This window comes from Muntiacus reevesi, chromosome 7 (genome assembly GCF_963930625.1).
Source record: "Muntiacus reevesi chromosome 7, mMunRee1.1, whole genome shotgun sequence".
Taxonomy (NCBI): Eukaryota; Metazoa; Chordata; class Mammalia; order Artiodactyla; family Cervidae; genus Muntiacus; species Muntiacus reevesi.
This window is the reverse complement of record NC_089255.1, coordinates 59,048,096-59,073,838: the sequence shown is the minus strand read 5'-3', so window position 1 is coordinate 59,073,838 and position 25,743 is coordinate 59,048,096. Positions and strand designations below refer to the sequence as shown.

Genomic DNA, 25,743 nt, shown 5'->3' with positions numbered 1-25,743 from the left:
TTTCTAAAATGAAAGGATACCTATATGTATGGCTCCTGCTTTCTGAGCTTAGACTCAGCACTAAGCACCTTTTATGGTCAGGCCCATAGTTGAGGAAACTTCTCATTCCTCTCCCCTCACTTGAAAACATTTATTAATATTACAGTCACCTTTGTTTTCAGGTGCCATGCACACCCTCTTCTGGTCAGTTCAAAGAAAAACTGGTCACTGTTAGGAAAGGAACTGTCAGTAGTACAAATTTTGATCCAAAAATGGAACTATTACAATACATATGAAAGGATTTGTGATTCTTCTTTGTGATCATTAAAAATTGTTTTCATCATGAAAATTAGAGAACCTACAATTTTCTAACAGATGAGTTTTCAGATTCCCCTTACTTAATTGCAATGTAATGACAAGATCTAGGACAACTCCAGGCAAGAGGTGATCAGGTGAGGCCCAGTAAATTCAGTCTCTGGGGCCATCAGTTCAGTCCTGGCACATGGCACCCTGCAAGACACGTGACAATGAGGGGAAGCACTGCGTATTCTGCACACGCTGAGCATCTGGTGCTGACATACAAGACGTAGTGAAGAAAAGCACAGACTTGATTGGGACTTGATTAACACACTACAATATATAAAATAGATAACTAGTAAGAGCCTGCTATATAGCACAGAGAACTCTACTCATCCTGCTGTTACAAATACTCCTGTTGCTGAAAACACAAGTCTGTGTGCCCGCCGCATAGTGAGGCCAAACGATACCAAAACATTGGAGTTTGGAAGAGAGAAAAGTTTACTGAAGGCCATGCAAGGAGATGAGTAGATCATGCCTTAAAAACCCCAAATTCCCCTAAAAGCTTTCAGCAAAGCCCTTTTCTAGGAAAGGTGAGTGAGGGATGTGGTTAGTTGTTGCAAACTTGTGTCAGAATCTTTGTTCTTGAGATCTGGTCATGGACAGGGAATGATGTTCCTATAAACCTCTACTAAATCTCTGTTCTGACAAGAAAGGGCAAGACTCCCAGGCACAACTTTCACACCCTGAGGACTTTGTCCTGGCTAAAAGGAGGCAGATCTCAGTTGGCAGCTGGCTACCTCAGGGCCAGATCCCCAGAACCTGTCCAGCAGTAGCTAATGGAACCAGGCGCCCAGGATCCAGCCAACCCTCATGCTCCTTAGGCCACCTAAATAGTGGGGGCCAGACTCATGCTCTGCACAAAGGCGAGGATCAGGCAGAGGTTCACTGCTGCGTCAAGCCTGGGCCTGGTCCGTTGGTGGCCTTGGCGAGGGCCCTAGAGCCCTGCAGGACACACAGCCCTCTGTCTGTCCGCCGGGTCCCACTGCTCACCCAGTGGCCCAAGGCTGGGTGAGCTGGAGGGCCCCAAGCGAAAGGCCAGGATTTGCTTCTTACCTTACCCTCTGTGCAACAACTACCTCTCCACAGACCGACTAACGGTTGCTCACTGACGGGCGGTTACCTGGGGGAGGGTCCCACTGCAGCACTGACCAATGGCTGAGTAGGGCCACTAACAGTCTTTCATTGACAGTTGATCCCTTGGGGGAGGGGCCCACTGGGGGGACGACTGAACAAGACCACCAGTGGTTCCAGGGTAACTGATGCCTGCTAATGAGGTGCAGGGTAATGGGTGCACACCACCGTTTAGTCAAATGCTAAAAGCTGTGAACGACTGGCCATGCTGTAGTACAAATATTCTGTAATGGTCTATATAGAAAAAGAATGTGGATATATAGATGTGTGTAACATTCATTTTGCAGTACACCTGAAACACACACAACATTGTAAATCAACTACACTTCAATTATTTAAAAAAAAAAAGCATACCAACCACTGGACTGAATTTAAATCCTAGTTCTGCTATTTATTTACCAGCTATTGAAACTTGGGCAAGTTAACATCTCCATGATTGTTTCATCATCTAAAAAGTGAGAAATTATCATAGCATTCCCTCACAGGGTTGCTGTGAGGATTAATGAGGTAATATTGGGGAATGGCTTAAAACAATATCTGGCACACAGCAATTAGCATAACAAGGAGATGGAATCTGTAGGAGCCTTTTCCTTTAGACTTCCCTGGTGGCTTGGATGGTAAAGCGTCTACCTACAATGCAGGACACCCAGGTTCAATCCCTGGGTTGGGAAGATTCTCTGGAGAAGGAAATGGCAACCCACTCCAGTACTCTTGCCTGGAAAATCCCACGGACAGAGGAGCCTGGTAGGCTACAGTCCATGGAGTTGCAAAGAGTCGGACATGACTGAGTGACTTCACTTTCACTTTTCCTAACACTAAGATAGTAAGATGGTCTCTGGAGAGATTGTTAGACCCATGACACAGATCACACTAATCATCCAAAACAGAGGTTTTTACTAATGACTTCATCTTGCAAATTTCATAACCTTCTTTGGACTAACCGAGGAGAGCACTAAGGGATACCGTAAGCTGAACTCTTATTTTCCCTATCCTACATGTTGGGAAAGTTGGGAAAGTCATAAATTCCTTAAGCACCTATTCTGAAATGACAAGATTACATTTCAATAATCATTTTATTAGTTACAGAAGAATCTCCACTAGTATGTACATAGTGCAAAAAAGCTGTTATTACCCTCTAAAATGTGATATAACAATCATCCTTCATACAGCAAGAGAACAAGATGAAAATCCCTTCATGTTATAATTCACAATAATTTTGCTAGCTTTTAATTAGAGCATTACAATTAAGACATTAAATTATAAATTCACGTGGTATATTTAGAAATTAAATTACAAAATAATACAAATCCTTTTAAAGTGTGATGTGCCAACAAAGGTTTCAATTTTTATCATTAATTAGGATTCAGATTTCAGATTAGGCAAACAGTTTGGTTGATTCTGGGAAGTGTGTAAAGTTTGGAAGGAACAAGGCAGGAGGAAGATAATAAATTATTTCACAAAAAAAATTTTTTAAACATCAAAAAAAAAAAATGTTTAAACGGATAAGTTAATGTTCTACCTTGTTGGCACAACATACAGAAAATACTTAAATGACAGTTTTATTTTTAAGCAAACAGCAGCTTTACAAACAGTAATACTTCTTTATACATATATTAAAGTAACAATGTGTTAGGATTGAACAGTTTTATGTTAGAGTTGAAAAAATGAATGTGGAGTTCACTACTCATTTGCACACTGTAACTCCCACCCCACCCACCTCCCCCAGCTTATTAAGAAATCAGGCAAGTACATTATTTGGATATTAATTTCTCAATATTTAAACTATGTGAATTCCTTTTGACTAATTCTTTTCCAAATACTGGAAGCATATAAAATACCATCTCTGCAAAAATGACCTCCAGTCAAAGCCTTTAAAAACTTTTCAATGTATAACACACATTTTTCCCCCCATCTTTAGTCAAAAGAAATATATTACATCATTTACAAACATATTTAAACCAAGAGTCAAGCTAATATGAACATTTTGTCTTTTGAGAAGTAATCTTCACAGCAAACAAACCTACTGAAGCAGAAATCTAATTGTGGGAGTGCAATTCATACTTGAATTCATATACTTATGTACTGAAATAGAAATCTAATATCAATTATTGCCAGTAAAACAATCTCTACACACAAAGAAAAAAATCACTATGGTTTTTATTTCTCATGATGATAAACCCTTACTCTTACCATTAGATCTCTCTAGATCTCCAAAGAGCCACTCACCCAGATCCAGAAAAAAAACCTTTCCTAATTTCTCACCTCCGCCGGCATACAATATACATACATGCCAGAATTTATCTAAAGGAAATGAATTATAAAGACATTATCAATAATTACTTAAGCACACATCCTACATAGTAGCATTTCCTTTAATAAATTTTGGGTTGTCCTCTAGAGGTCAACTGTCTCATATAAAAAATGCTGTGGTCCCTTGGTTTGCTTTGCTGGCAGAAGATACTGCACATGCAAGAGCATTTATCAAACACATAATTGAACACTTCTGAAGTCTATAGCAAAATTCAAAGCTACTGGTGTTCTGAAGATTTCCTCAACTTCCCTTTTGATACAAATGTCAAAAATCTAAAATGACAATTCTTATTCAGTAGAGGTATAAAATATAAGAAACCTTTGAAAAGTCATTCATTATTTTAAGATCAAGAGTTATCTGAATCACTGACACAAAGTAAAGGAAATTTACACCATTAAAAAGTATGAAAAGTTTTCAATTTACTTTTAAGACTGTCAGTAATTCAAAATCTCTATCATTTCTTTAAATCAATGAACACTTCCAAATGTACAGAGACACTAAGATCTGCCACATATAAATCCATGATTACCACTTGAGAGGCTTCATTCCTTACATGCTACATTCCTTTAAGTACTGGACACTTTGTGCCTAAGAAGTCTACGCTGAAGAACTGTTTAGATAGGACACTACAGTAATGTCCCCTTTTAGCACACTAATAAAGTTGTTAGACTGACATTTCCTACACAGCAATGCTCGTAAACTTTCACAATTCACAAACAAGTAAGTCATCAACCAAGAATCTGGTTTCACCAGTAATTAAATGCCAGGATTATAAAACATCAATATCAGAACAGTAGTCCCAATGCTTCAGTAGAGAATCTGCCCAATTCACCTCGGTGAGGCAAAGCTCTCTGCCCCATAAAACCTGGACAAGGAAAACACCCCTTCCTCTTCAATTCTGTGCCTGCTTATGGGAGTTGAAAGTGTAAAGCTGGCATGCATCTGTGTGTATGTGTGCACGCACACACATATTGGCCAACTGGAAGTGGTTGGAGGGAAGACAGAAAAAAGCTAATTCCTAATTCTCCCACCATTATAAACCTGCAAAGGTTACTACCAGGTGGTGACTGATTAGTAAAACATTTAGCTCATTAACTTTAACTGCTCCCAAGAGTTTAAACATCCCAGAAGAAGGGCAGAGATAAACAATGATCTAGAATTAATACCTGCGGCCTACCTACGAACTCTAAAATCTAACAGTTTCGGCACAATTAGAACAACTTTCTCTTTTCTTCAAAACTTCTTCTTCCAAGCCTTGATTATCAGGATACATGTTACAACTGCATACAGTTTCTTTCCCTGACTCCCATCAGTAACTATGGTCAGTGTTATATAGCAGGTGCTCAAGGTTAGGGACAAAGTAGTTTTCTTAAAAGGCGCAATGATTTTTCACTCTGGACAAGTCTGAATACCCAATCAAATCCATATCCCAAGTCCAGAGAATCCCAAATCAGAAACATGCAAGAGAACACACTAGTTAAGACTTTGTTTCTGGATAATTTACATGTAAGTGCTGTAGTCATATAACTGGTTACAGTTATTCACCTGTCAAAGTTTGCCTAATTTTATGCAAATACAACTATGTACAAGAGCATTCCTGAGGTAATTAAGAAGCGAATGTGAACCAGAAACCAGAAGGTTCTCTAAGGGGCAACTTCTCACTATTTAAACATCTATCACTTTCCACAAATAAGGCCAGCTCTCATCTGTCATGGTGGTTCCCTTGCCAGCCTAAGTATTGGAGGCTCTACTTAGCCAACCAACTTTAATCAATTATAATGATCAGTGACTACTGAAACAAGCATTTGTGAACTGAATACAAGTTGCATCAATTTTTAACACAAATCACTCTGTGAACTTAGTTATTAACCCTCAACCATTTTTAAAGTTTTCTAACTCTTACCTCCAGGTTTCTTTTATTTTAAAGAAACCAAAACAACTTTTTGGTCAGACAATTAAGAGTATAGGAGGTGTTGTCTTGAAGCAAACATTGGTAATTGCTCCTGTCCTTAGAACCTCAATCTTGAGCTTTCAAAATGACTTAATAGGCATTTTAAAATTACTTTCTTTAAAACCTGTTCTTCTTTTAAAATCATTATTGTCCATAAAAAAGCTGAAACAATTCCAAATTTTCCACACAGTTTTTAGAAAGACACAGATGCTAATTAACAGTTAAGCCATGGATCACAAAACAAGTAAAAGAAGGCTAAAAAATATTTGTCAGGAATTAAATACATATATTAAATACTAGACAGTGTAAAATGCTGAGATGAAGCATGAAAGATAATGGCTGTAACCCTTATGTAGTTAGAGACAGACAGCTGACATTTCCTGAGTTATAGATTTGGGGGTGTATAATTCGAATCAGAGAGCTCCTTGTTCGGCGAGCTGCAGTTGCTGGGCTTCTGCTGTTCCTGGCTTGCTTGGTGATCAGTAGTCCAGGCCTCGCTATCCATCCCCGGCTCTAGCACCTCAGCTGCCTCCGCTTCCTCTTCCCCACTTTGCTCTGCATTATCTTCCTCAGAACCATTAAGGGTTTTTCCAAGCTGAAGAGTTTCCATCGTTCTCTGGGTCTCAGAGACCCAAGACTCAATTCTACTATTGAGCTGTACTTCTACAGATATGGGTTCGTGAGCATAATCTTCCTCCTCCTCCTCCTCTTCATCATCCTCTTCTTCAAGCATGCCAGGTACAAGAGTGCTGGTGGTGCTGGTGATGGAGGAATTCAAAAGATCCCGGCAACTGCCATCCAAAGAGCCAGTCTCTGTGCTCTGCTGTGAGGCCCATTCCAGGTCATCTGGCTTCACTTCCTCTTTATCGCCCACTGTTGATTTTCCAGGGTTTGTAGCTGAGGTAGTACTGCCTGCAGTCACTAATGATGCCTGCTTACCAACAGGGGCTGTGTCAAATGGAAGTTTATTCGGTTTCTCAGATGTGCTGTGCTTACAAGAAACTTCTCTCTCGTTTTCTGATGTTTCTAGCCCATCTGAAGTTTCCACCATGTTTCTCCAATTTGTTTCTGCAAATATCAAACAGATTTTTTAAAAACCAGAACACTGTTTCAGAATCATGCAACTTTTAGAAGTGGGAAGAATAGGCTACAGAAATCTGTTGGCTCACTAACTGAAAAAACTAAAAACTTAGCTTATTCTAGTACTAGTTTAAATATTATAAATGGAAAACAGCACTCAAAAAAATTTTTTTAAATCAGTACCTTTAACATAAAGAAACAAAGAGGCCAAAATAAGTATATTAATACTTCAGAATGCAGAAGACCCAATAGTACCAGAAGCTCACTGACTCTCATATATAAAACCCATGTATTCACAAAATCAATGAACTGCCTAACTTTTTTTGGCCCTAAAGTGTCCTGGGCTCAAGGATCCACAAGTCACAGATGGCAGAGCCAAAATGCCCATTAGAAATGCTCTGATTAAAAAAAAGAAAAGAAAGAGTTCTGACTTGACAGGTTTATATTGTGCTCATTTAGCAAGTTATCTAAGAGCTGTCTCTTGGCCTGTAATGCAACTTGTGTTTCCATTTATAAGCAAAGAACCCATGCACGCATTTCTAACATTTGTGAAAATGTGTTTTATAATATATGTATGTTGCTTGGCTTACCAAGTGACCCTGGAGCCAAAAAAATAATGTTACTGTTTAATACAGTGGTGATAGTCTGTATTATTTTTAACAACAGATAGTCAGTTTACAGGAAAAATGTACTAGGAATCAGGAGACGAAGAGCAAGTCTCGCACATACTTTTTGTGTGTTTTACTTTTTCCATTTAATTTTTTATCACTGAGATATAACTGACATAAAACATAACAGCTTCAGGTGCACAACATAATGATTCAGTATTTGCACGTACTGAGAAATGATCACTAGAAGAAGTCTAGTTAACATCCATCCCCATTCAGAATTACAACTTTTTTTTTCTTCAGATCTACCCTCTTAGCAACTTTCAAATATGCAGTACAATATTATTATTACAGTCACAATGCTGTACATTAGATCCTCGTGCCTTATTTATTTTATAACTGGAAGGTGGTAATTTTTTAACCTCCTTCATCCATTTCACCCACCCCTAGTCCTCATACTTCTGGCAACCACCAATCTGTTCTATCTATGTGTCTGGGGAGTTTCTTTTTCAAGATTCCCATGAAAATGAAATCATACGGTATCTGTCTTTCTCTGACTTATTTCACTAATGCCCTCAAGGCTCATCCTTGTTATCCAAGATTTCAATCTTTTTAATGGCTAAATAATATTCCAATGTATGTGGCACACACCCACCCACCCCCACACCCCACATCTTTATCCACTGATCTTCTTTATCTCTTTAATTACCGATGGATAGTTGCTTCCATATCTTAGTTACTATAAATAACTCTGTAATAAACATGGAGGTGAATACCTCTTTTTGAGCTAATGTTTTTGTTTTCTTCAGATAAATACCCAGAAGTAGAAGTGCTAGATCATATGATAGTTCTCATCTTCATATTCTGAGGAACCTCCATATTGTCTTCCTTAGTGGCCGCACCAACTTACATTTCGACCAACAGTGTACAAGGGTTCCCTTTGCTCCACATCCTTGCAAACACTTGTTACTTACTGCCATTTTGACAATAGCCATTTTAACAAGTTGTGAGATGTTTCACTGTGGATTTGTTTGGGATTTCTTTGATGATTGGTGATGTTAAGCATCTTTTCATGTACCTACTGGTCTTTATTTGGAAAAATGTCTATTCAGATCCTCTGCCCATTCTTAAATCTGATTGTTCTTTGCTATTGAGTTGCATGAGTTCTTTCTATGTTTTGGATATTAACCCCTCATCAGATATATGATTTGCAAATACCTTCTCCTATTCCATAGGTTGCCTTTTCATTTTGTTGATGATTTATTTCCTTTGCTGCAGAGAGCTGTTTGATTTGGTGTAGTCCCACTTGCTTATTTTTGCCTTTTCTTAAAAAAATAAAAATTTCCTTCTATTTGCATTGTAGCTGATATCTTCATTTTATAGGCATAATGATCAAACTGTAGTGATAAAGCAAGTCTCTTCATACAAATATATTTGATTGTCACCTATCAATTATATGTTGCTCAGTTCAGTTCAGTTGCTCAGTCATGTCTGACTCTTTGCGACCCCATGGACTGCAGCACGCCAGGCCTCCTGTTCATCACCAACTCCCAGAGTGTACTCAAACTCAAGTACATTGAGTCAGTGATGCCATCCAACCATCTCATCCTGTCACTACATATCATATTGTGGCCACCTGAAGTTAGGGCACATGGTTTGGGGAAAAAAATCTTTCTTTCCTGCAGCTACTTCAAGTGTAGAACAGGTCTCTCTACTTGCATTCCTACCTCATGACAAAAAAATCTAGCACTCCTTCTCATTCTCAGTTAATAATGTCCTTTTCAGTCTCAAAGCAGAAGAAACCTTACAGTAATCCTTAATTCTTTCTCCATTGAACTCATAACTACACCATGTCACTCAAGAGCTTAAAAACTACTAAATTTGGTCACTGCTGCCTTCGTTCAAGCCTTCTTTACCTTGCTGTACATCTACGATATCTTTCTAATTGGCTCTGGGAACTGACCACATCACTAACTGGCTTTTTATTACCTTAGTAATCCAAACTCCTTAATTTAGTATATAACCAAGAATTGATGCTTTTGAGTTGTGGTGTTGGAGAAGACTCTTGAGTCCCTTGGACTCTCAAGGAGATCCAACCAGTCCATCCTAAAGGAGATCAGTCCTGGGTGTTCATCGGAAGGACTGATGCTGAAGCTGAAACTCCAATACTTTGGCCACCTCATGCGAAGAACTGACTCATTGGAAAAGACCCTGATGCTGGGAAGGATTGAGGGCAGGAGGAGAAGGGGACGACAGAGGATGAGATGGCTGGATGTCATCACCGACTCAATGGACATGAGTTTGAGTAACCTCCAGGAGTTGGTGATGGACAGGGAGGCCTGGCATGCTGTGATTCATGGGGTCGCAAAGAGTCGGACCCGACTGAGCGACTGAACTGAACTGACTGAAGCCCCTTCATAATCTTCCTTCTGGTCCCATTCATTTTAACCCCCTGTCATGCATTCCAGGTCAAGGTCACTTTGAATTTCCACTGCTCACAGAAGTCACACCCTTTCTGTTTACTATGCTTGACTGTGCATAAGCTGTTCTTTCTATATGAAATGTGCTTTCCTCCTTTCCCCTTCAGAGCCCTACTCAGCTCTGATAACACCCTTGAATGTCATGTATTTTGTAAAGCCTTTCCTGACTTTCCTAGGAAAGATCACTAACTTGAAGTCCCATAGCACTTTCTGCATATCTGGTTCATAAGCATTTGTTATGTGTTTGCTGTTCTACCTCCTCCTCCCTCCCCATTCCCATCCATCTGTGTTCCTAGGTTAGCATGCAGTATGTGCTTGGAAAATAAGCCTTTACAATAAGTGAAAATTTCACATATATAATTAATTCTGCAGAAAATTACTTTAAAAAGTAAAAAAATTTAGGTACACAATTATATTTCCTTCCAACACTTATTTTTTCTCTTTCAAAAGCACTGTAAGAATTCACATGGGGTCTCAGAAAAAGCCTCACCTCTCCCCTGACAGTGAGCCAAAGGAACAGGAGAAAGAAAAAGACTGAGTAGGGCTGATCTCTCTCTAGGTTCTATCTTGGGCATTCTGCTACTAGGTAGGTAAGCGGAAAGCCAGATGGGTCCTATGGAAAGGAGAGGGAGATATGATCTTGGAAGCAGAGACAAGGGACTCTGTGACTAGCCATCAAGAGACTTATCACAATGATCAAAGAGTTCACATATGCAGGGAAGGGCCCAGGCTGCCACCTTAGAGTAACAGGTGAAGCCTGATCAATAACTAGTGAGCACACAAACACATGACTATGATGGGGAGGAGAAAAGAGCAAGTATGAAAATGCCATCTTTGGATGAGGGATTGGTGGGTAGGAGGGAGGGAAAAACATAGGCAGTCAAAGCCAGAACAGCACATCTGGAAGTCCACTTTTGAAGAAAGGATTAGGAAGCAATTTAAAGGCAGAGTCACAAATCTCAACAAACCTGGAAATATTACTGATCCAAAGCAAACCTGCTTCTACACTGCTATTTTAGCAGAACTTATTCAACACAGCTGTTCTTTTGCTTATGAACCCCTCAGTGCTTTCTGTTTTGTTAGCTGGTTCTTTGTGAAAGTAACTTTTCAATTTTCAAATCACTACTGGGTTTGTCAGAGGATGAGGTATGTGTATTTCTCCCTTCAGTTAGTACACAGAGGGAAGCCATCCATCTTTAGATTGTATACAGTAAAGGAACACCCAAGTCACTTCACGAGCCAACAGAAGAAGGTGTGGTGGCAGAGAATGAGCTGGAAACTCAAGACAGACAGAGGTAGTCCTCCCTTATAAGTGATTATTGAAAACCTACTGTATGGTCCTACTGGGAATTCATTCAACAGACAGGAAATTCATATCACACTGGCTAAGAATATAGGTTTTACATTGAAACTTATGAGTTGTGTGACAATGGCAGGTTATTTACCTCATTTCATTTTAGCTTTCTAATCTGTAAAATTCTGTACAATATTTCTTATCTCCAAGGACTACTCAGAGGATTAAATGTCTTAATAAACATGAAGAGTTTTAAAAGTGCCTAATAAGAATTCAGTAAGTGAGCTTTTATTATTATATGTAAAGTGCCCATTACGTGCCAAATTTCTATCTCAAAAAACTTACAGTTTAATTGGGATTTATGTTTGAAACTGTTTCACCTAAGTATGACAGAACTAAGACTCAGCTCAGGTGGAAAGAAAACACAAGCAAACAAAACAATTAAGGTGCACACAAAGAACAGTAACACTGGACCATGATAGGAGCCTTTCTTTTTTTCTTTTTGATAGGAGCCTTTCTAGTCCACCAACGTCTAGCAATCCTTTCCCTGCTTCGTTTTTTCTTTACACTGTGGAAATCACAAAAAAACATTTTCGAGATCTTACACAAGGATGGCGTGGAAGATACTATTTGTTGTCTACCCAACAGTGATTCCTCATTTTCCTCCTGCCCAACAGAGCCCCCAAACTTGGGATGGACTTGAGCTCAGTCCCATAGGAGAAATTAAAATTGTTCTCAGACTATCACAACTATCTCATTCTCCAAATAATCTCTTCCCCACATCTCCCTTGCAGCTAAAAGCAGTGACATGGATTGGCTCTGGCCAAATGAAACACAAGGTGAAGGCTTCTGAAAACTGTTTCCTTCACTGATAAGAGCAGCCCACTGCCTGAACGTTCTGCTTTTTGACTACGGTTGTGATGACCAGAGCCAACGCAGCTGTTTATGGATAGGAGACGAGAAACACAGGAATAAGAAGTCTCAGACTGAAAATGGAAAAGAGAAGGAAAGAGCTAGAGATCTTGACAACACAGTAAAATAACTAAACACTCTAACTTAATTTTTGAGGCCACATCAGTGGGCTTCACGTCTGTGCCAAATACATCTGATACCAATAGAGTAATTTTGTGCTTTATTCTCAAAGCAAATTATTTATGATTATTTCCACTCGTTTTGTTGGCATCCTGGTAAATCAGATCATACACCAGAATCTTTAGTTCACTTCAGTCAGTTGCTGAGTAATGTCCGACTCTTTGCAACCCCATGAACTGCTAGATGCCAGGCCACCCTGTCCATCACCAACTCCCAGAGCTTGTTCAAACTCAGTGTCCACTGAATCGGTGATGTCATTCAACCGTCTCATCCTTTGTCGTCCCCTTCTCCTCCTGCCTTCAATCTTTCCCAGAATCAGGGTCTTTTCATAAGAGTCAGTTCTTTGCATCAGGTAGCCAAAGTATTAGAGCTTCAGCAGCAGTCCTTCCAATGAGTATTCAGGACTGATTTCCTTTACGACTGACTGGTTTGATCTCCTTGCAGTCCAAGGGACTCTCAAGAGTCTTCTCTAACACCACAGTTCAAAAGCATCAATTCTTCGGTGCTCAGCTTTCTTCATGTCCAACTCTCACATCCACATATGACTACTGGAAAAACCATAGCTTTCCTTCCAAGGAGCAAGCGTCTTTTAATTTCATGGCTGCAGTCACCATCTATCTGCAGTGATTGTGGAGCCTAAGAAAATAAAGTCTCTGTTTCCACTGTTTCCCTATCTATCTGCCATGAAGTGATGGGACCAGATGCCATGATCTCCGTTTTTCGAATGCTGAGTTTTAAGGCAGCTTTTTCATTCTCCTCTTTCACTTTCATCAAGAGGCTCTTTAGTTCCTCTTTGCTTTCTGCCAAAACGGTGGTGTCATCTGTATATCTGCAGTTACTGACATTTCTCCTGGCAATCTTGATTCCAGGTTGTGCTTCATCCAGTCCAGCGTTTCTCATGCTGTGCTCTGCATGTAAGTTAAATTAGCAAGGTTAACACTATACAGCCCTGACGTACTCCTTTCCCAATCTGGAACCAGTTTGTTGTTCCATGTCCAGTTCTAACCAGTGTTTCTTGACCTGTATACCGATTTCTCAGGCAGCAGGTCAGGTGATCTGGTATTCCCATCTCTTTACGAATTTTCTCGTTTGTTGTGATCCACACAGTCAAAGGCTTTGGTGTAGTCAATAAAGCAGAAGTAGGTGTTTTTCTGGAACTCTCTTGCTTTTTCTATGATCTAACAGATGTTGGCAATTTGATCTCTGGCTTCTCTGCCTTTTCTAAATCCAGCTTGAAAATCTGGGAAGTTCCTGCCTCACGTACTGTTGAAACCTGGTTTGGAGAATTTTCAGCATTACTTTGCAAGCGTGTGAGATGACTCCAATTGTGTGGTAGTTTGAACATTCTTTGGCATTGCCTTTCTTTGGGATTGGAAGGAAAACTGACCTTTTCCAGTCCTGTGGCCACTGCTGAGTTTTCCAAATTTGCTGGCATATTGAGTGAAGTGCTTTAACAGCATCATTTTTTAGGATCTGAAATAGCTCGGCAGAAATTCCATCACCTCCACTAGCTTTCTTCGTAGTGATGCTTTCTAAGGCCCACTTGACTTTGCATTCCAGGATGTCTGCCTCTAGGTGAGTGATCACACCATTGTGGTTATCTGGATCATGAAGATCTTTTTTGTACAGTTCTGTATATTCTTGTCATCTTTTCTTAATATCTTCTGTTTCTGTTAGGTCCATACCATTTCTGTCCTTTATTGTGCCTATCTTTGCAGGAAATGTTCCCTTGGTATCTTTAACTTTCTTGAAGAGATCTCTAGTCCTTCCCATTCTATTGTTTTCCTCTATTTCTTTGCACTGATCACTGAGGAAAGCTTTCTTATCTCTCCTTGCTATTCTCTGGAACTCTGTATTCAGATGGGTATATCTTTCCTTTTCTCCTGTGCCTTCAGCTTCTCTTCTTTTCTCAGTTATTTGTAAGGCCTCCTCAGACAACCATTTTGCATTTGTTTTTCTTGGGGATGGCCTTGATCACTGCCTCCTATATAGTGTCACGAACCTTCATTTATCGCTCTTCAGGCACGCAGTCTATCAGACCTAATCCCCTGAATCTGTCACTTTCACAGTATAATTGTAACTCCTCTTAGAATTCAACCATTAGTTTAGAGAACTTTAGTTTTGAATTAAACCTTATAGGACCTAGATGAGCCCTCTTCATTTTACTGAAGACAAATCTGAGGCTCAGAAATTACCCAATTATGGTTAAATGCCCCAGGCAGAGTGTGGAAAAATCAAGGTTTCAATATTTGAACATTTTAAATCTGGTACTCTATTCTTTCATGTGCTCAAATGTGCCCAGATCACTGTCATTTCCCTAAACCCACAGCTTTAGGAATTTACCATGCAGTTTATCTTTGAGACCTGGCACACTGCAGTACAGAGAACTGATCTCATTTACAAAGTTTGCCCTTTATCTTATTTTCAACTACTATCATTTTAGTTGAAGAAATATGTCTGCCTCTAAGCCAGAATCACCTTTCCCTGGCCAAAAGAGTTTCTAAAAGGTGCACAATAACCTGTTAATTGCCTCTAGTCTGGGGCATCATCAAAGTGTTCCAAATGGTGAACGACCCAGTTTTTTACATGTTAAATTTTAGGTGGCAACAAGCTATTTGGCAAACTCTCAGGTAAGATTGAAGAGAGAAAGTAGTCATGTTGAAGGAGTGGCTAAGCTATTTTAAAAAAAAGAACCGAGGAAGTGAATCAGAAACGAGATCAAGAAAGTGAGCTAGTATTCTAGTACAAAGTATTATAGAGACAAGGTAAGACAACTAACTACTAAGATGCAGATTACAGTCAATATTTGCTACCTTAAATCTTATACATAAATGCTGTATTTAGTCTGTATTTCTTTTTGACTACCATCAGATTTAACTCAGGACAAATCTCACACATCTAGGTTTGCTAATTTTAGACTGAATAATATTCAGGACTTTTGTTTACTTATTAGATACAAAATTTTAATAGTCAAGTATAAAGTATCAGGATCTTTGCTCATGTTTTGCTTCTGAAACAAACTCTCTGACCACTCATTCTTGGCTTCCTGTAAGAATTCTTCTTCAGATTTTCACCTACAGAATTTTGTCTTTCATCCATTGCTGTTCACCTGTCTCACATGCCCTAACCTTAATAGTTTTAATTTTTACCTGTATAAACAGATGAGGGCTTAATCACTTCCCAGCCCCAATGTCACATTCTCAAATTATCTGGATAATAGCTTTCTCTACACTGTATTGCAAACTACAGAAGAATAAACATGATGCTAGGCTTAATCTCTCCTCTATACCCAGAGGGTGTGGCACAAAGTAGATGTTCAATAAGTATTTTTATATGAATGACAGTGAATTAAAAAACAGTATAGAGTATTAGAATAAAACTTCCTAGAATTTACTTAGTTATAGGTCAGAAGAATGGTACATTTGGTTTTTTTAAATTCCTTTGGGATTTTTTTTTTTTCTTTTTAAGATTTTGGAAATGAAACTAATTTCAGGGTCTAACAGAAGCTCTCAGCCCCAAATATTTTCTTAACTTTCAAAGGAGGTGTTTAATGCAATTGTTAAACCAAATATGTGAGCAAAATTCAAGAAAATTAAAACAAAAGGTAGTCATGTAAAGTCATTTTTAAAATGACTTTAATCATTAAATTATTTCAAAATTTCAGTCATTTAAAATGGTATATAACAACTTACCATATTCCTTTTCATTTACTTCAGAGATGGGTTCGGAAATAACACTGCAGAAAGAAATGGCACTTGCTGCAGAGGGATTCCGAGAATGCCCCATGTGGTGCGGCACCTTCTTCACGTTCTTTAAGGCTTCCTCAGCTTGCTCCTGTTCCATTGCGGCAACCATATCTTTATATGCTTTCCTGGCTTCCTCAGTGAGTTCTACTAACTTATTAAACAGGCTCTAAAAAAAAAAGAGATTGCCTAGTCCATTTTGTGTTATACTCTTTATTACCATCATTAGCAATAAATATCTCTACTGTTTCAGGGCTAGATACACTTTCCATCAGCACAAAATCCAAAGGTATGCAAACCACAGAACTCTATATAAAGTATTGTAACTTATTTTCTTTTTTCTCTGTAACCTATTGATTCTCACAAGTCTGAAGCAAATTCTTGATTCAGTACTAGCCACTAAATTATGCACTATATTAAAGTTCTTGCAGAGTTTATTAACTGAACAGAGTTTATTAATTCAACAACTGCACCCTATAGCATCTAGCACTACAGTGGGTAGACAGACTACTGGAACGGCCAATCTGCTCTCAAGGAACCTTCTATATGGCTGAAAGGAGAGGACAGGAGACAATAACGCACAATACCTTAAATACCCAGAGATGTACAAAGTGTTTAGCTTTTGGAGGAAACATCTAGCTGCTAGGTATCAGTGAAGAGTTCATAAAGCAATGTGACACCTGATATATGCCTTGAAAATTTGGCACAGCATTCAGGGGTGGAGACAGTGCATTTTTAGCCAAGCATGCAAAACCATAAACAAAGACACAGACTTTAATAAAGTTCAAGGCTTGTTTGGAGAGCAGTGAAGAATCTTATATGGGTTCAAATATAAGAGAATGGGTGTATGCAGGGTGATGTTCAAGAATGTAGAAGGAGATGGCAGTCTCCATAGGAATTAAAAGCTCCCTATAATGTTTGTTTGTTGAAACAATGCTTTAAAAATAACCAAACAGAAGTCAAGTGACTGGCTAGCTAGTGTTTGGCTAGCTGGGCCTTGAAAACAATGAAAGGCAAATTATAAATAAGAACCTAGAAATACAATATAGAGTTAACTAGATGTTCTTCCATCAGCAAAACAGGATGAACATGAATAGAATTATCAATCCCAGTGAAATGGTAAGTAACGGAGCACACATGTGTTAGTAAAACGGCAAAATTCATATAGCATTACAATTGTACCTCAGTAACGAGGAGGTACGACAATATCTAAAGCAAACTGAAGTTTCCCCAGTCACAAAAGGATAATCAAAGAACAACTCAGTGGTTCTTTGTGTGTGTGTGTGTGTGTGTGTGTGTGTGTGTGTGTGTTTATGTCACTCAGTTGTGTCTGACTCTTTGTGACCCCATGGACTATATCCCACCAGGCTCCTCTGTCCATGGGATTCTTCAGGCAAGAATACTGGAGTGGGTTGCCATGGCCTCTTCCAGGGGATCTTCCTGACTCAGTGATTGAACCTGGGTCTCCTGCATTGCAGGCAGATTCTTTACCATCTGAGCTATAGAAAAATCCTTTTACTGGTTTTTACATCACAATTTAACAACATTCTACTCTTTAATGTCTTGATTTAGTATCATAATGCAAAATATATACCCACACATTAAGTAAAAAATTTCAGATGGTAGATACAATCTGGCTACCTGTAAGAATATGTTCAATTATGTACATAAAATTATGTTTTCAGAAAATGGGGGAAAAGTACAACACAACTATTTTTTTCTAAATAAAGCACTGTCATTTAAGTATAAACCATAACATGAAAGCATGGTTTAAAAAAAAGTGCCATAATGTTATGGAAAAACACGTCTCTATAAATTAAACCTGAGAAGAAAAAACATAAGTAGCATGCTTTACCCAGCTGCAGCTTAAATGCTTTATAGCAGCAGGTACAGTAAACACTGTTGCTAATTGTTTTGATTTTTGAAGAGAGGTAGGTGACAGTAGTATCAAAAATATATTCAGGATTTACTTAACTTTAAACGGGAAGGAGGATGGACTCCATTAAAAACATGTAACATGTTATAAATATTTCTTTGCAATATTCAACAAATCATGCACTTAAGTGAAGCCAACAAAGAAAACAGGCATATGGATACGTAATTTTGAGATTTACATTGGTTTTATAATACAATAAAACACAGAAACTGTTGGAAGTAAAATGATAGAAAAGAAAACACAATTGAAGAGAGAAGCTGTTAGGGAATAAAAGTCTCTAGTATCAGTGTAAAGACCAAAAGCTTAATTCAAAGGTGAGTCTTACTAGATGATAAATTTAACTTAGATGGGCTACCATATTTACTGCAGTAGACACACTTGACAATGTATCAGTATTTCCTTGACCTCCATTCTTTGAAGGTGTTTGGTAAACAGTAACTCACCTACCTCACAATGGGAAAGGCAAGTAAAGCAATGGACAAATAAAACTGGCAAACATTTTATAATATAAAAGCATTCAAATAACTTAATACATCTAATTCAGTAAGAAGTCAATATAGTTAAAAACAAACATGTCTGCTTTTCCTGATCTTGATCCTAGTCCACAAACTTGAACAGTGAACAAAAAAGGACTACATTTTTATTATGTGTCATTTGTTGTTGCGCCGAAGTAGCTGAAGATTCCCACTACACTAACAGGAACCAGCTTGTTCACACAGCGACCTAGAGCTTTTCTTCCAAGGGCAAACACAAATGGAATTTCTTGTTCCCGTGCCATGGCTATAACATTATAGTCACTAGGTTGTGCTGACTGTTTTGCGACCTTGGGGACTGTAGTCTGCTGGGCTTCTCTGTCCATGGGATTTCCCAGGCAAGAATACTGGAGAGGGTTGCCATTTCCTTCTCCAGGGAATGCTCGTGACCCAGGGACTGAACCTGCCCCTCTAGCACTGCAGACTGATTCTTTACCACTGAGCCTATGTGTCTTTACCATAGAGCTATTTATCATCCAAATCCTCAGATATAGTTAACACAGCAGGGAGATATACATCTACCACACAATTTATTAAACGTTTATCACCTGTTCGTTCCCGAGTAATATGAAAGGTTGTCAGACACAAAGACAAGGGGCCTGCCCTCAAGGGATTCAGTTACACGAAGGAATACACGAACTACAGCAAGGCAGCGCTGACTCTATAACTGAGAAAAGCACGGGCTCCTGTGGCAAGCACAAATGTTAATTACATGACTCTAGAGAGTAGGTGGGTACACAGAAAATTTAATGGGAAGAGGGAGAGACACTGAATAAATAGGGGGATGGGCCTATACAAATATGGGGCTGGAAAGGAAAGACAGACACTTAAATATACACAAACAGTATGGCTGAGAAGAGGGAAAACTGTTCATCAGCGGTGTCACAAAATACTTTAGCTTCAGCTTCATATAAAAGTCTTGTTTTATGCACCAGATTGTATACAATTTATTTATTTATTTATATATTTATTTTAGTTCTACCACTTTATTGCTACCAACCCATCTCCCTCCACCCTCGTGCACACATGTTCAGTCATGTAATCCCATGGACTTCAGCCCGCCAGGCTCCTCTGTCCATGGACTTTTCCAGGCAAGAATACTGGAGTGGGTTGCCATTTCCTTCTCCAAAATTGTATACAACTTAAAACAAATTTAACTGAAAACACATCAATGTAAAAAATGACAATAAAGTCAAATGATACACTAAAAAGAACCCCACATATTAAAACAAAAACCAATTTTATGTCATCAGTTAATAAGCATTAGTCTAAATAAGTAACATTTACTTTATCATTTAGCAGCTCCAATGGGCAAGCTCCAATGGGCAAAGTTTGTGTTAGCAGACTATGACAGGAAGACAACTATCATAGGTGAAGAACTGTTCTCTCAACAGGTTTAGGAACAAGGTTTAGGAACAAGGAAATGTAATACTCAAGAATTTTCCACTCATTCCTGAAGAGTCACCATATCACTTCGGCAAATTCTCAAACACAACACTGGCATGTGTCCAAGGAAAACGTACTGCGGGGACGGTGGCCGAGGGCACCGAGGGGCTGTGTCTAGTCTTACCTCAGCGCCGAAGTAGTTGAAGATTCCCACTACACTAACAGGAACCAGCTTGTTCACACAGCGACCTAGAGCTTTTCTTCCAAGGGCAAACACAAATGGAATTTCTTGTTCCCGTGCCATGGCTATAACATTATAGAGAGCCTCATCCAGGCCACCTGAGACATATAGGTTTTATTTTAGTTATTTCCTAAATGAAGTTATTTCAGCACCCTAGAGCTAAAGCAAAAGACACAGCAGCAAAGGATTCTATGAATGCTTGGGGTCACTTAGGCTGTTCTACACATTTTCCTATCTATGGATAGAGGTACATATTTTCTTTCTCCCCAATTAAATACCATATTCCTGAAATGCCAGTATTTTTGTTTCTCCACAGGGATTAGCACAACAGGAATCAAATTTCAATATAATAAATACTTTTCATTTTTTAAATTAATTATCATTGTTAATAGTAGCTGATGCCTTTTATCCGATCTCTCAGCTCATGTAAGCCCCCCATCACAAGCAGGAAGATTGATTATAAATGACTGCTCTTACTAGTGTGTCTCCCCTGTGCAGAATATGCCTGTTACCGCTATTGATGCATCTGTCTACTCCAGTCATCAAAAAGGACAAAAAAGGGTGCATGACCATGACATGGTACAAAGTACTTGTGTGCTGGCTCACCCAAAGGCCTCTGTTACTGCTGATTTCTGAGACAAACCTCCACCATAAACAGAAGCAGACACTTTTTTTTCCTAATTCTTTTTAAGAGAAAAGAGCTATCAAGGGTAATCTGAAAATTTTTAAAGTAGTAAACTTGTAAGAGTGCATTTCTTTACCTCTGTAAATAAATTCTACTGAAAAAATTTTTACAACAAAGGGGACACTTGGTTGGCTCAACCTAAATCCTTCACCAGGGTTCATAAATGGGGATTTTCTTTACAATCTGATCTCAATTTTATTAAAATGAAATAAGTGAAATATTTCATTTTCTTTACTCATGTTCAATATTACGTTTTAAACCTAAACTCTCCTAAAGAAGACAAATGGCTTCCCCTTTTAAAAGTCACCGCATATTCCACAATTATACTACATAAATATCAAGACACTTCAAAAGTAAAATGCTCATACCTTTGGATTGGATCTTTTCACAATTTGGAGAAATTATAACACACTTGATCTTGTTTAACTTCATATGTTTCGTAACTTCTCTAAGACCCATAACCAGCCGTCTCCTTGCTTTTGCTCTCACAGGGTCCTTTTGATAGATGCGTTCCTGGAAGCTGACAAGCTCTTGAAGAAGAAGAGTCACACATTCATCAATCTCTTTACAAAGAACCTGATTACAATACCTGTAAAGGAAACAAAAAATCGGTAATTATAAAATTATGTAGGAAAAAAATACATCCAGGAACAGGTTTTCATTAAAAACAAAACAAAACAAAAAAAAACCCCAAGTCTTTAAAATCTCCTAAATATTTCAGTCAATGAGAAAAATAACAGAGTTCTTGTGAATTAGAACAGATTGGCTTTTACGTAAAGGACAGACCTCGGGGAAGTACTATCTAAACACCTAATTACTAAATTCCTAAGGGTATGAATCAAATATTAGCCTTCTATTAGATAAAAAGAGGCATTTTTTGGTAAAGAGATAATGCATTAAGTTATTTTATTCCAATGAATACTAAGGATGCCTCTAATAGGAAACAGACTGATTTCATAAAAGCTAACCAAATGCCTAATACCAACAGTTCATCATCCACGGTTGGATATATCACAGTCTCCAGGCACTGGCTTCCTGAACCATAAAAATAGGGATGACAAAAAAAAAAAAAAATAGGGATGACAGCCTCAATGGTCCCTCTAACTCTGAAAATCTATGACTAGAGAAGATGAATTCAGTAATTAAACTGAAGTCAAAACCAAAGAGATCTTCGAGGTAAAAGTCACATGCCCTCATAATGGGCAAAACAACCGAATGGGGCTCTCTGTGAGAGAGCCACAGCCCAGAAAACAGGAAGTGAAGTGCGAAGCCATTGCAGTACTTAATTTCAAGGGTAAGGAAGTCGTTCAAGTTAAAGTAAGCTCAGTTCAGTTCAGTCGTTTAGTCATGTACGACCCTTTGTGACCCCATGAAAGTAAACTACTTATATATTCTACTTTGCTTGTTCTCATCCATAATCTCTATCATAAGCAGGTATTTAACAAGGAGAACCAGGATAATTTCTAATCTAAGAATGCTGGGCCAGCAAATTGCAACTTGTAAACAACATTATATGGTGGGAAAATCCAGGCTTGCCTTTCTCTAGTGAAAAAAATAATGTTGGAGGTTTTTCTAATGTTTATGTGAAAAATACTTAAATACTTATGAGTATGACATTACTTCAGAGCGGAAGATACCACCAGACAGATTGTACACAAGATTAATAAAGTACACAAAATTAAGGAATGTAATTAAAGAATAAAATGCCAAAAATGCAACTTTCTTTATTCTGCTTTTCTTCCAAACTGTTTATTTCATACATGAGCAAAATTTTATTCTCCAAGTATTTACTTGCCCTACATCTGTTATTTGACACTTAACTAATTAACTTTTCAAATCTAGGTGGTTAGTATTTGCTCAAAACAGTAACATAAAAAAAAAGGAACAGAACAAACCAATGTGGTTTGAATTCATACACATTTTATTCTTACCCCGGGATTCTTTCATAAGCAAGAAAGAATAAAGGTAAAATTAATTCATCTACACAAAAGTTCATATTCCCAAATCCTTCAGAGCAATGACCATCAGTTCAAGATTATTCACAGATGGGCATTTTAAAACTTAGAAATATACACTTAAAAACAAATAGCTTTAGGTAATAGGTTGACTTCATATAGTAGGGTCTTAGAATTGTCATTGATTAGAGAGTTTTTTTGAAGGACAATATGAACCAAAAAGCAAAAGTACTGGAGAGAGAAGATGTCATAGTATGGCATTTTATAGATAAGCTCTAAGAGGCCAAATTTCCTACGGATGAACACTAGTTGCTATAAAAAGAATATTTATTGTCAAATCACTTTTACATGAACACAGATAAAATGTTTTCCATATAATAAAACCAGCTGTTAAACTAAATCTGAAAGAACTTAAAGATCTCTGGTACTGTTGGCTCAACTCACCAAGAAATAATAACAATATTAAATTCAGAACTACAATCAAGATATTTAAACTATTCAACCTCAATAGAGACTAAAACTTACTCTCTAAATCTTTTGCTGTGGATTTTGGTTATTGTTGAAGATGCCATTGGACTGCCTATCCCAGAACTAGCTGGAGAGCCTTGGGACACAGGTGTCATACAGTATGGAGAGTTTTGACTTGCTGGAGACAGGGACGTATCACTGGGCATGCTCAGTCCAGTATCTGTGGAGAAGTGGGGTGAGGAGAAAGAATTTAGAAATTTCAAATGCTGAAAAGTCCTACACCAATCAAAACAACTTAGAATGGCAGTATCTTTTCTATCACTTTCAAATTCTCCAGAAGCTACCAAGTTGGGCATTGTTCCTATCACAAACATTTCTCACATACTACAAATATCAAATCTTCCTATTAGGTCTTAAAATATACTCTGAAAAAAATCAAGCACAGCCTATACGTCTTCACAGAAAAGATGAGAGACGGCAAAGCAACCTAAAACACGTACCCTTAGAGGATCTAAACTGAAGAACAAAGAGACGTATCTGCTTCTGCACCTCTTTCCGGATCATATTACCTGTCTCCTACATCTCTATTTTTCCACCTCTTTCTTAGAAATAATTTCTAAAAACTGCCTTAAAATTCCCATTGCTGCTAGCAATGATGATTCCACCTCTCTCATTTCCTCCACACCACTTCTGATTCTCCAAGCACCACCCAAGTTTCTGGTCTCTGCTCCTGTGCTCAGGTAGCCACATTTGTCATCTTTTGACTCAATTGCTTCCTTTAGTTACTGTTTCCTTCTCAAACAGATGAACTCAGGAAATGAGTTAGTATTTGTCTAGTCCATTAATTTGCAAAATTATATATATACCTTATCTCTCTGCTAGATTGTAAATTTACTGTAACAGGGACAGCCCACTACATAGCTTTATTACATTTCCTGAGCTTCCCGCCCCCACTCCAGTTATTAGAGTACACACAGCAAGTATTCAAAAACACTTGTTGAATGAATGGATAAATAGATAACACCTAAATACAAAGGGAAAGATGCTTAATTGAGAGTAAAGGGGAACCCTAACCAAATATATTGGAACAATTCTTAGAAGTAAATTTATTTTTCTAAACCCAATGGAACATTGCTACTATATCTACGTGTAAATCAGATTTAAATAGTTTGCTGAAATTTAAAGAATAAATAGCAGTAGAAAAAGGGACCTAGTCAGGTCTCTCCCAAAATCTTTCTTTCACAGTAGGAGAAATTTTTGAAGGTATCTGCGGTTGTCCTGAGGTCCGATTTGGAATCATGTGCTGGCTACCCGCTGTATGGGACTGAATCCTATCAACCCATGGGACTCTGCACGGCAATGAGCTTTACAATTCTCTACTCATTGTGGCATGTGTGTTAATTCCACAAAATTAATTGAAAAATATCTGTGTGCAAGTGGACCTGTGCAATTCAAACCTGCATTGTTCAAGGGTCAACTGTAGTCCTGCAAAGAAAAGACAGCCAACTGTGTTCTGGATATAAAAGAAGACAAAATAAAAGGAACTGTGACAGTTACAGAGGAGACATTAGTGAGATCGTAATTATGAGAGTTCACAATAAATTCAGGATTTAAGCTTCAAAACTGCCACAGACCTACTATTAACACCTGCCCCTCCTGTAAATATCTCCTTACAGAAGCATCTTCTAAATAAATGCTCAAACATAAAAAAAAACTTAGATAAAACATGGAGCATATTTAGGAGAGTAACTAGTGATGGGCTGTTACCTACCAATTTAAAAACTCTGGATCACTTTATGAGAAGAAAGGGAAAAGGAGTGATCTTACCTTCCTGGGAAACAATCTCTTGTGGCAAATCATCAATAAAATCTAAGTGCATTTCTATTGGTTCCTCAGATCCCAAAAGGCTGTGGTCCACAGTTAAACGGCCCTTCTTTTCCTCTCTTTCTTTCAAAATAACCTAAAAGTCATTACCAGTCTTATATTACTCTTTAAGTATGTACTGAATAATTAAAATGTTCACTATTATACACTTAAAAAATGGACATGAGGATTTTGTCTGGCTACGTGGAAACTGGCAAAAAGGTAAATGTAATTTTAGGCAGTGAAGCTGAAGGAAGTACTATATCCAAAATAAAGGAAGACAATATAATACTACAGCTATTAAACCAGATCTGCTTCATTCTTTAAATCCTAGTTGACAAACTAGGGCTTCCCCCAAAATGGGTAAAATAAAGCTTGGAAACCAGACCGCAGAGTTACATTAGATTTATTTGGTTATGTATTATCTCATCCTGCTCCTCCTAATAATAAAACTGAGTTAAAGAGAGCAGATATTATCCCCAACTTAAAGACAAGATGAAGGTAAGAAAGGTTTGCTAAAACATAACACTAAGTACTAAGTTGGTACTAGAACCTCAGGCTTCTGATCCCTAGGGTCCAGTTTTTGGATACCTAAATGTTTAATTTTTTTTGCTTTAACGTTACAGACAGAACTCATTCTACAGGGC

General features: G+C 38.2%; 1 protein-coding gene across 1 annotated transcript in view; it reads right to left on the bottom strand.

The window, feature by feature from the left end:
• Positions 1-2,524: 2,524 nt before the first annotated feature.
• The window catches only part of SECISBP2L (SECIS binding protein 2 like), a 54,959-nt gene continuing 31,740 nt past the window's right edge, over positions 2,525-25,743 (bottom strand). The window contains exons 13-18 of the mRNA XM_065940398.1: positions 25,061-25,193; positions 23,291-23,453; positions 21,179-21,399; positions 20,069-20,223; positions 15,979-16,198; positions 2,525-6,800 (exon numbers count right to left, since the gene is read on the bottom strand). Of these exons, the coding sequence (XP_065796470.1) occupies positions 6,118-6,800; positions 15,979-16,198; positions 20,069-20,223; positions 21,179-21,399; positions 23,291-23,453; positions 25,061-25,193 (1,575 nt within the window). The 3' untranslated portion in view covers positions 2,525-6,117. The remainder of the gene's footprint in view (positions 6,801-15,978; positions 16,199-20,068; positions 20,224-21,178; positions 21,400-23,290; positions 23,454-25,060; positions 25,194-25,743) is intronic.